Source organism: Phyllopteryx taeniolatus, chromosome 1 (assembly GCF_024500385.1).
Source record: "Phyllopteryx taeniolatus isolate TA_2022b chromosome 1, UOR_Ptae_1.2, whole genome shotgun sequence".
Lineage (NCBI taxonomy): Eukaryota > Metazoa > Chordata > Actinopteri > Syngnathiformes > Syngnathidae > Phyllopteryx > Phyllopteryx taeniolatus.
Window position 1 is genome coordinate 24,013,049 of NC_084502.1, and position 12,106 is coordinate 24,025,154.

Here is a 12,106-nt window from a genome sequence, read left to right on the forward strand (position 1 = left end):
TTCAGTATCCCTCTGCTTTATCAATTGGAATCAATCACCCACAGTTTGCTCCTGTCATCCCTCATTCACATTCATTGAATCAGAATCATCTTTATTTGCCAAGTATGTCAAGTATGTCAAGTATGTCAAAAACACACAAGGAATTTGTCTCTGGTGAATGACGAATAATCAATATTATTGACATAAATTGAAGGACTCAAAATCAAATTTTGCTTTCGGCCCCATGGAGACTTGGGCAGGCTCTGCTATGTGTGATATTTGCATATGGCCATATTCTCCCACTTGTGCGTAAGTCTTTTTTTTTTTTTTTTTTTTTTTACGCACCTGGCTTGCACGCTGTCAAGGTGCGTTGATTCTCTCGTAATGACTTGTGAGACCCCCCGTACGTACCAAGTAAATACTGTATGTGCGCAACCTCCCAGGGGGAGTCACTCTTTGAAATCTGTGGGAGGCTGCAGGTCCCGGAAGGTGGAGTTTTCCTTCGACATGTGATTGCCAAAGAAATCCATTTGGAAAATATGTCGATGCTTTAAATGTGAAATTAACCCCCGTAGCGGCTACGGAAGTTAGGCGCCGTCAGTGAGACGTGAGCACCGCCATGTAACAGGCTACTTTGAAGGAGCGTTTTTTTTTTTTTTATTCTCTATTCAATAAATACTGCACAATAAATCTAATTTACTCATAGAATAGAATGTTTATAGACTCATAGAATTAAATGTTTATGTTCAATAGAATGTAATAGAATGTTTATGATTGAACGCATGTTTGCTGTTGATCAGCATTGCCCAGAATCCATACTAGTGCCACACAGGCAACCGACAATACCGACAATGACATAGATAAAAAATATATAAAAACAAAAGATTTCAAATCTAACACCCCATTGCGCCATGAAGATGACTGCCGTCGGAGGCTCAGAGCAAGGGAGCGAATCAAAACGAGCAATATGACATTTCACTTTCCTGGGGCGCTCGACTTACTACAGCCTCTGGAGTGCAGCAGAATGTGCGCTCGGCCAGATATAAGAGGGAACGCCCACACTTCAGGGTTACCGCACCCAGAGTGCGTAAATGGCGAGAAGGTGCACTAATGATAGAATTAAGTGGACAGCAGAATGGGCACAGTCAGAAAAGCATGGAGCTGCACGCTTTTTTTGATTGAAGCATACGGGAGAATATGGTCTTTAGTGAAGACAGTGTTCCTGCTGAAAGAAATGAGTGTCAGCTTCTCCAGCTTGGATCTGTGGGTTTGTTAGAAGTAAATGTCCATAGGCTGGTCTTTCAAAGATTGTTTGCTGTTGTCTGCAGGCTTGGCAGGTCAACAGAGAAGCATATCCACAAAGGGCTGGTTCATAGGGACCATGTGTGCTGTGGCTCTCCTCACACTCGTCGTCTTCACTGTGTGCTTTATATGGAGAAACCAAGGTGGCAAGTATGCAGGTACGCCGCCGCCTGGGAGACGAGACATGCTCGCCATGGACAAAGGTCAGTTACTTTTTCACCGGGGTTTGCTTTCGCATCTCCGATGTCTTTTTTGGAAGTCAACCAAAATGTTGCGACCTTCATTGACATACAGTACATTATCATCCCCTTTGTTTGGATACAACTTATCTGATCACCTTTCCACCTTCGTTTTGGTTGACCTCCTGAAAGAGTGGGCCTCAACCCCAAAACCCCAAACTCTGCATCATGTATGCATGTTCCATGTTTGCATTATACCCCATCAGGCCTGACATCAATGTTTTCAACAATGCTTGTCCTGAGATTTTAGTAGCACATCATACAAAACATGCAGCACCACTTAAACAGTTCGACAGTCAAACAAACTTGGTTTTCCGACCAGTCTAGTAGTGGAACACAAATCCAGAATCCAAACAAAAACAGGGCAAGAACGGACAATACAAAATTACTTAGCAACAGCTGTTGCTTTATTGTTTCCAACATTTGATCTACAGTATTTGTGCTGTCAGTATTTTAAATTTTTTAGACATTTAACACGTTATATCGTGTTTTTTTTATCCTTATCACTTTAAAAAAAAAAATTTAAACAAACCCTATCCTCCAAATCCATAATTGATTTGGGCAAACGCTTTCATAATAATAAAGGAAAATGGGAATGATGACAATAGAACAAAAAAAGGGCTCATTGCTGAAAGCTATACACAAAGGTAATGCTTGCCCCTTTTACTATTTAATAACAGTATACTTTTCACATACATGCCCTGCTCTGTTATTCCTTATAGAAAAAATGTGATCAAAATGAATTAGATGCTTGAATTATGATCATATTCCTATACTTTTGCAACTGTCAGTTGACAAGAAAAACACACATTTGGATCAATATTTCATTTTGTTTTGCTTGTTTGTTCTGTTTGGTATTGCTGCTACCTTCAAAGCTGTAATCAATAGTTCATACTTTATATGTAAAAATATTGTCAAATGTCTTAATACTGTGTTTTTGAGCCCGTATTAGTCACTACCATGCCAGTCGTATTTAGCATATAATAGGTCTAGAATTGGTCTTAAAGTAGGTTGAGAAATGTTTTTAACTTGTCTTCCCTGAACCTGCAGAGACTGGTTAGTACATCTGCCTCACAGTTCTGAGGGCCTGGGTTCAAATCCGGCCTTTCCTGTGTGGCGTTTGTATGTTCTCCCCGTGCCTGCGTGGGTTTTCTCCGGGTACTCCGGTTTCCTCCCACATACCAAAAAAACATGGATGGTAGGTTAATTGAAGACTCTAAATTGCCCGTAGGTGTGAATGTAAGTGCAAATTTCTATGTGCCCTGCGATTGGCTTGCGGCCAGTTCAGGGTGTACCCTGCCTCTCGCCCAAAGTCAGCCGAGATAGGCGCCGGCACATCCATGACCCTAGTGAGGATAAGTGGTTCGGAAAATGGATGGATGGATGGACGAACTTGCAGAGATATCCTGAGTTTGGATGTTAGAATGGATTTCATTATATATTGTTTTCTATTTATGTAAATTCTCTACTAAATACAGTGCATTACTGATGAGGTCTTATTAAATTCTCAGCAGAATCAGCTCTGAAAAGCTAGCTACTGCATGTGAAAAATGGTTTGCATGCCCGTGTAAGGCGTTACCTCCAAATAAAAATCTTGTCAAGGCGGATGAGGCAGATTCGACTTCTCACCTGTGCTTATGTTCCCGCTGAGCCTTAGTCCTCCCTCGTAGCAGAGAGATACTCCTTCTCCTTACATGTGCTTTAGTTCCTCACAAGCTGTCTTCTCCCTTGCAAACCCATCTCAGCGTGGGTAGTTTTTGACAAGTATTGAACATTTTCAAAAGCACTTTTGGAGCTCCTGCCCCACCGCCCCAATCCAGTTATTTATGTAAAAACCTGTTTTCTGTTCAGTTCAACCTCAAGGCAAGAATAGATCAAGTGTAAGGGAGAATAGAAGCTCTTCATGCTCAAATGTGATAGAATGTTTTCACACGCCACATGTCGTTATCCCCAAAACCTTTTCACTTGTCTTTGGAAATCTAACTCTGGCATCCACTCAAATGCTTTCATGAGGATTTTTTTTTTATTTAGCTTGAATGTTAAGTGGCTCTTTACTCTTTTTGCAAGCATTGCAATGTAGAAAACTAACAAAAGGTTTCATTGCTGTTTTGAGCTCTCGTTCAGTAGACTGGTGTGCAAATTGTGGCTCCTGTCAGTCCATCTAAACAAAACCATGTATAACAGCAAAAATGCCCCCATTGTTTTTGCAGTGAAAGAGAAGGAAGACCTCCACCCTAGTGAGGAGTCACAAGCAATGAATGATGACACCTGTGAATACAGGTGAGCTGCAACATTTGGTTTTGAGGAAATTGATCATTTTGTGTAGAGCCGGCTCGCCCATTAGGCAATGAAAGCAAATGCTAAGGGCGCGGAGGGTGGGGGGTACAAAATCGTGAAAAATTCACCTCCAATATAAGTTTTTTAAAACTAGTTATTACTTTTAACTTTTAAAATGGATAAGCTAACATAGATTCAAATCCAGTATGGGAGGGGAGGGTTAATTTACTGTCATGACCGCATAGAACTTTGTAAACATGTCAAAATGACGAAAACTGTTTGGGGCAAAGGGAAGAAAACAGAAGAGGAAAAAAAGGAGGTAGAAAGTGTTAAAAATACAGTTAATTAAAATGAAGCATTAGTTGTATTGCGAAAGTCATTTAGCACTTTGTACTGTTACGTTGATAACTGATTTCTGAGAGAATAGCCTCAACATGGTATGCTCAATACATAACCACTTTTATATTTCTGTAGCTGGACAGAATGGGCGGGTTATAAGTGTTATGGATCATTTGTAGACATTAAACCTACTCAGAAAGTGTCTACATTGACTCAATCTACATATTTATTATTTGTTGTATTTATATCCGACAAGGTAACGTTTTTTCCTCAAGTCAATTTTTACTTCAGGATTCCCACATGCCATATTCAACTGCAGTTTACTACTTCTTCGCATCTGCTAATCAACATTTCACTGTAATAACATCTAATGTAATATGCATATGAAAAAACTACATTGTACTCTATATTATGCAGTACATGTATAATAGACAACAATATGTTATTGATTTTATATTTTGAATTATAATATTATTTTAAATTGTAGTCTATATTTTGACGTACGTTTTGACGTTATATTTCTGGTGTCAGGCCGAATGTCCAAATTTGGTAAATTTCACGTGGTCACCAATCAATACAACTAGTCAGTCCCCACGTGGATTTGTTATTTTTCCAAATGACTGATCAATCTAAAGTGTTGAAAATGGCTTTCTCTCTTTGACAATGCAATGCTAAAGCTTTAACGAACATGATTTTTTTTTCGGTTTCCTGAAAAATGATGGTTTTGGAGACTCAAGTGATATTAAAGAGGATGGTAAAAACCATGCCATTCGATTTCTTTTGTAAGCGAATGTAAATCACAGAACGAGGGGGGCGCCATATATTATCTTGCCTGGTGGGCCACATTGGGTAGGGCCGGCTCTGATTGTGTGTAATGAAACAAGCACAATTTGAACACGCTTTCATTTTCTTTTACTGTCATTTCTTTCTTCCCCATCCAAAAAGCAAACCATCTGTTCATGTGCTTTACGAGGATGAGCCTAGAAGACACTTTTCAACTTTCCGCCATGAAATTGGCTAGGTAATCACACAGTGTAGATTACACTAGTTGGACTAGGACTCAATAGATATGTTGTGCAGATCCTTTAAATTGGTCTGAGTGTAGGCTTGTGTGTAGTTTGTGTATTGCTTGTGGCATCAATCGTTTATTGCAGTGCTTTAGAATATGCATGCACTGTATGTGTTTTTACTTTATGTTGTGTTATCATTGGCACTGAATATATCCAGGCCCTCTTCATCTAAACAATTTAATGAGGTCTAATATGAGAGGTGTGGTGTATCAAAAATACAGCCACTCATTAGTTTAATTCTTTCTGTCACCACGCTTATAACTTAAAACAGTCGATAAATGAATGGAAATGCCATCAATCCATTCCAACTCCACAAAAAAACATTTTTGTCACGTTTTTTAATTTTTTAAAAAAAAAGAAAAATAGCACTCTACAGTGTTGTAATAAGTGCCCACTTTGCCCTCCAGGGGGCCATATAATCCAAACATAGATAATACCAAAGAAGCGTTTCACAATCATGTGATTCAGTAACTCACAGTATTATTAGTTGTTTTTCACAGAAGGTAAAGAATATATGCCTGTGAGTATTGTTATATTGTATGTTTATACATGTTCCTGCACCGTTTGTGTTCAAATATCCCTTGGTTAAAGGGTTATAAATACCGCAACGTCGATGCTGGTTACGTTTGGGATGAAGCGAGCTCACTTTTGGAGGTTATGTGCTTTGGTTAAATACACAACATATAATTCTCTTTGTTTTATGTTTAAACTTCAACTGGGAATGCCAACAAAGAGCAATTTTTTTTATTATGTGCTGCTTGCTGTGATGTTAATGCCATAATTTAGCACTCCTAACTAACTCATGACAAAACATTGGCAGAGCCACGGCTCATATCTCAAAAAACTCATAAGTCGGGTCACCCGTAAATCGAGACTCAAAGAGAGAAAAAAACAGATACTTCTCTGACAGTGCCAATTAAATATATGTGAAGGCAATGCTTTTGATACACCCCTTGTATTAGCGCTTATGAAATTATGCAGGTATACCTAATGATTTGGTCTTTTGTGCGGAGGTTGTTGCTGACACCATCAATTCTACGATTCAATGTGGCAAAGTTATCTATGTGCAAGGAGCAAAGCCAAGAGAGAGAACAAATGAAAAAAGGCAACAGAATAATCCCATCTCCTCTTTCAGCACCAGAGATAGCAGAACTTACTTGTCAATACACAGACCAGTGAGGCCACTTTATTTTTTAAAGCCAGAAACTAGGGTCAAAGATCCTAACTTGTGCAATCCACAGGCAGAAAAGGATCAATGAGTCATGCAGACCTAAATCACATAATAAAGTGCACAAGCCATCTGCAGCAGCACTCCCTCTGCCACACTGGGAGAGAGATGAGTGGGCGCATGGTTAACATGGCCGATGCATTGGGTGATTTGGTAGTATTCAGCTTTGGATGGTATCAAACTGGAATTCTAGTTGGGAAAGAAAATGCTGGCAGCGGTCCACCTAATGGACAAATAAACCTTTTAAAGGAAAATCATTGTAGATGGTTAGCCGTTAAAACATAAAAAAAAATGTAAAAACATCTCTCTCTCTCTCTCTATATATATATATATATATTCACACACACACACACACAGTGTATATATTAATAATGGCTTATTCGCTTGATTATTTTTTCGATTAATCTGATTTGAAAAAAACAGGACATTATTTCAAACGGCAGTGCTGAAAAGTGCGAAACCAAGTTGCTGCACAAACATCCCAGAGCTCTTAAAATACAGTAATAAAATATATATATATTTTTTAATTAAAGTGCACAAAAACTGAGCAGGTTAAGCTGCTCAATAACAATCCTACCAGACTTCAAGTACAAATTATTTGTTTTCATGCCCAGTTATACTGTATTACGCACAGCAATGAGCACATTCTTAAAATATAATGAAATTGATTGCCAATGCTTTTAATTATCGATTTTTATCGATAGTATCCATTCATCGTTGCAGCCATAATTTCAATACTTGTTGAGTGGGCAGGAACTGCAGAGACACAACTAAGTGTATACAACCAATTAAAAAGTCCATTTTCTCTAATATGTCCCCTTTAAAACAGAGTAGCTCTATTTCTAAACCACAAGGAAAGTTCATCGTAATAAATAGCAGTTTCTGAAGTGTCATTGTTTGTTGTTGTTGTTTTTTTTTTTTTTTTTGTCGGTGTTATGCTGACAGTAATGAGAATCGATTGAATCCCGTTTTGCTGCTTGTTGTTTTTGTGACAAAGATGTGTTTGTACACACACAAAAGAAATCTTCCATTCTAAAATTAGTGAGTCACAATTGCACGCTGGCTGCCAATTGCATTCCCGTGACGCTTGCCAAGATAATAATTCAACAGGAAGAAACATGTTGTCTTGGGTGTCTTCAAACTCTTCATGCACTATAGCTCCAAGACATGATAAGGTTTCTCTGCAGCCCGAAGCAATTTGTGGGCATGAAAGTGATGCTGGGCAACAGCACTGATTCGCTCACTGCTGTGCACACGCTGACATGGCTCAAACACACATTGGGTTGCTTTAGATATTGCTTTTGTCTCCCAGGTTTCACCTAGATGGAGGTCATTGTATGACACCAACTACTTTTAGCTGTAATAATAGTCCTTGTGAAGCAGTGGGACCACATTGGATATGGACCCAGTCCACCTCAACCAACTCTGTCACATCCACAGAGCTTCAGATAGTCAGCACTTTAGCTCAAGATCTTCTTATTTAAACAGGTTGCTATTTACCAAGTCAAAGCAAGAGCTCTGTTGCTAAAGGTTTAAAGACCACAACATGCAACAATGTTTCATTTCTGTGCTTATTGGATCAACTTGAACATTTGCTGATTTCTTAAGATAAAAGACGAGAGCTTGTGTTTTCATTGCTGTTTAGTTTGTTTACTTATCGAATGTCTGCAAAATTTGACGAGAAGTTGGCATGGGCTAAGGAGGAACATAATATATTCTGGCACAAATCTGGAAAAAAAGTGTAATTCCGCATCTGTATTCGCTCATGTTAACATAGCTAGCTGCAGCTGTGTTCCTTAATCCCTCAGTGGATAAATCATAATGGCAAAATCCAGACATGAAGGATGACAGTGCTGTTTTTGTATCGCTCTGTCTTGGTGGAGGTCTGAGGGCTAGTGAGTGACTGACATTTTTGTTGTGCTGTTATAAGGCGGGGCTATTTTAATTTTTTTTAAGAGTCACAGTGAAGATGAACTGTTTGCCAAATGGCTTAAAAGTGTTAAAAAGCATTGCACTTTGGTGTCTGTTTTAGGAATCTGACACACAACAAATTGCCTTCAGATAAAAACACTGCTCATTCAACATGATGCTCTTTTTTTTAATGTTGTAGGTTTGAATATAAATATGTATTTAACTCCAGTGTATAGCTGGAGGGAGTATTGGGAATTCAGTGAAGAAGTTAGACTACTCCTATCTGTTTAGAATGCCTCTCATGCTTGGTTTCATGAAGCTGTTGTGACTGCCTTCCCCCTGGAGTGCCCTTAGCCTGGCTATGATGTTGTTTTCCGAGCTTTAAAGCTGGATCTTATGCCCTTTGAGTCTCTGAAGGCAATAAGCCACCCACTGCTTTGCCACGTGTCCGGAGAGCTGAGAAGTGGTAATTATGCCTCAGACGATTTCTCATAGGAGACAGCCCTCTGCTGCTTTTCCCTGCTGCCCACTGCAAAATCAGCAGGTGTCACGGCTCAGGGTCTGCTTGGAGCCACGAAGGAGATTCTATTTTTTGTTTGTCTTTTACCTTTAGCTAGTTTCCTTTTTTTTTTTTTAGCAGAGCTTGCTAAAGTTGACTACATATGTCAGTATGTTTTTTGCCCATACACCTTTAAGGTGTTTTCACATGAGTCCTGTTCAAACTCTTATGTCGACTATAATCCATTTCAGAATGCCTGTTTGCCTCCTATTTGGTTAGGAGAAACGCACACAAAGGCTAAATGGTTGATACTGTTGAGGGAAAAAAAACACAATACTCACTTAAATAACTTGAAGATAAGCAGTATGGAAGATGGACGGATGGATGGATGACAAAAGTAATCATTAATTTTCCTACTGGGCGTGTGGCTTACTTTGTGTTATAATACTGTAAAAATCATACAATTTAAAACCGTCATTGGAGGGGCATACTGTAATTACTTGACGACTCGGAGACTTCACCTACGCCACTCTACTAAGAGCAAGCCTATTAAAGGGCACCCATGGAGAGAAGCCTAAGTTAATCTTTGCGTCTACAATGCAAAGGATAAGCGAACCTCTCTGGGTCTGTTGCTAATTTCGCTAGTTTGTTTGGTGTATCAGAAAACGTCAATTCCTTAGTGTTTGTTAAGACAGCTATAAAAAGACGCGAAGTGTGAAAACACCTTGAAACTCAAAAAAACCAGTGGATAAGATGCCCAAATCCTCCTCCTTGCACCTGATGTTTCTGTCCCACCCTGGAACCAAGTCAGTACGGGTCAATGGCAAGACAAAAGTAATTACTGTGGGCCCGGTGATGTGCCTCCACTCCATCACTCAGCTTCTTGTCGGGGGCCGCAGGAAAGCTTTGTTGCACGAACAGCTGAGGCCGACTGAGACCGAACGTCCTGAAGGAGCTGCAACTCAAAAGCATTGAGCTGTTTTTCTTTTTTATCAGCACATTCAAAGTCCCTGTGGGCGGGCAGCGGCGTCCGTGGCATTACACCGCGCTTCGATAACAGCCACTTATCTTCACCGAGCAACAATCATCAGCCGAAGGAGGTTTGATAAGAGTTGAAATGTGGACTCAATGTGGCCTGCATGGTAAAACAGCCTAATGGAATAGAATAGAAAAGGAAAGATAAGATTGCTTATTAAAAGTCCACATGGAGACCTTCTTTGAATCTTGACGTGCGTCTTTGTGATCAGAATGTGTTGGACAAAGACGCACCATAGTACGCCACAATGAATTCTGTAAGTGCGGAAAAAAACTTATTTTTAAAATGAAAATGATAGAATTCACCACTGCACAACATGCACAGTACTGCAACTTGTATTACTGTCGCAACATTGTCTAGTATTTAAATATTATATTCATCTAATACTGAACCTTATTAACAGGCTGATTTGTGGCTCTCAAAGAGGATCCTATCTCACCGTATAAATTAAAGATTAATGCGTTGTGCCTTTTGACAATAGGATTTAAATAGTGATTTTGAGTATCACAAAAATACTTTAAATTTAACGTGAAGTGCTTAGCACAGGTTTAAAACAATGTTTCTTTATTTTTCTCAAGCTGCTGCACCTACCTTGAAGTCCTTTGGACCCCCCCCCCCCCCCCAAGGGAAGACACAACTCTCACCTCTGCTTTGTGTTGTGAATACTAAATCAAAGGGGGAGTGTGGTGTGGGGAATTAGAAATCAGGACAGCGAGGGAGAAATATCCTGTTTTGAGGTGACCTCCTGTCTTGTAGTGAGACACCAGCAAAGTTGGCCAGTTGCCTGCTCTTAAATTGGCATCTAATCTCGTCGGCCCTGGTGTGCAACCCCCCGGGAATACCGGGAATGACAGGCTGTTTGTCTGGCCCCACCTCTCTCTGCCACCCACCTTCCTGATTCCTCTCCCTTTCTCAATCTCAGCCTTCAATGCTAACTCAGCTCACACACACACGCACACACACACACACACGTCTTTGTTTTTTCAGTGTTCAGAATGAGCTCCACTCTTGCAATTTCCATCACGGGCTCTAAAGAGATTTGAAATTGCCTTTGGTCCTGGAACCTTGGCAATTAGCAATTAGTGAAGTGATTGTAGCAAGCCCTCGCCGCCTCCCTTGCGCCATGCAGCCGCTGCATCTGCACCTCGCTCGTAACCTGTAGTGATGCATTGAAACCATAAGAACTTGCCTTGTGAGTGGGGGCTCACCTGCTCCAGTTGTCCAACCTTTGATAGTCTGTTTATGATTTGGTTTTTCAGCATTTGCTCTGTGTGATGTTGTGTGTTTGCTTGTAGAGTAAAGAAGTCTCCACTGGCCATAGGTGAACTTGCCTTCTTGTGCTATACAATGTCTTTGTTTATGCATTGCACCACTGACCCTGGTCTGTTGTTGATGGCAGTGACAGTGATGAAAAGCCACTGAGGGGCAGCTTGTGTTCCCTGAACGGCGATGATGTGATCGGGGACAGCGTCAGCAGAGACAGCCTGGTCGACTATGCTGACGGCGGAGGAGAATTCAGCGAGGACGGGTCCTTTATCGGGGAATATTCAGGACACAAACAATCAGGATCTGTCACCGAGCCCAATGGATTTGGCCCTGTTACTGCATAACGCCAAGCTTCCGTTCAAATTCTGACAAGAACTGCTGTACAGTATATTAGGTTTTCACAACATTATGTATAGCACACATAGCCAAATTATGAAGCAATAGAAATATCTTTGATAACACATTTTGCCAAGAGACTGTAAAGACAAGTGTTTGTATACATAATGTACTGAACTGAATGATTGGATTGAGGGTTTGATGATAATTTTAAAAAAAACTAAACTTTTTTTACTTGTCAGTGCCCTTCTGTTGGTATGTTATGTTTACACGGTGATCAGAACAAACACACATTCAAATCCATGTCCATTTTTTGGGTTCAATTCAGTTTTTGTCTTCTGGCTATAAATGAAGAAATACTGTAAGAAGTTGTATGAAGTAGTTCATCAATTCATCCATTCAACAGCACATGTTCCTGTTTGTTCTTGGTTGTTACCAAGCTGAAGCCTACACCAGCTGATTTTACTGTATGTGAGCGGCAGGGTACACTCTGAATCAGTCGCTGGGCAATCATAGGGCACATGGAGACAAACAACCATTCACACGCAAACCTGTGGTCAACTTCATCTTCAATTAACCTAACGTATGTTTTTGGGATGTGGGAGAAAGCCGGAGCACCCAGAG

General features: G+C 40.2%; 1 protein-coding gene across 15 annotated transcripts in view; it reads left to right on the forward strand.

The window, feature by feature from the left end:
• LOC133482296 (neural cell adhesion molecule L1-like protein) overlaps positions 1 to 11,723 on the forward strand; it is a 55,006-nt gene extending 43,283 nt beyond the window's left edge. For 7 of the 15 annotated variants that reach the window (XM_061782304.1, XM_061782295.1, XM_061782338.1 and 4 more), the window contains 3 exons: positions 1,308 to 1,484; positions 3,731 to 3,800; positions 11,280 to 11,723. In XM_061782304.1, coding sequence (XP_061638288.1) covers positions 1,308 to 1,484; positions 3,731 to 3,800; positions 11,280 to 11,490 — 458 coding nt within the window. In that variant the 3' untranslated portion in view covers positions 11,491 to 11,723. Of the gene's footprint in view, positions 1 to 1,307; positions 1,485 to 3,730; positions 3,801 to 5,081; positions 5,158 to 11,175; positions 11,202 to 11,279 lie in introns of those variants that run through there. The other 8 variants (XM_061782312.1, XM_061782398.1, XM_061782346.1 and 5 more) reach the window with 7 other exon arrangements.
• The last annotated feature ends 383 nt before the right edge of the window (positions 11,724 to 12,106 follow it).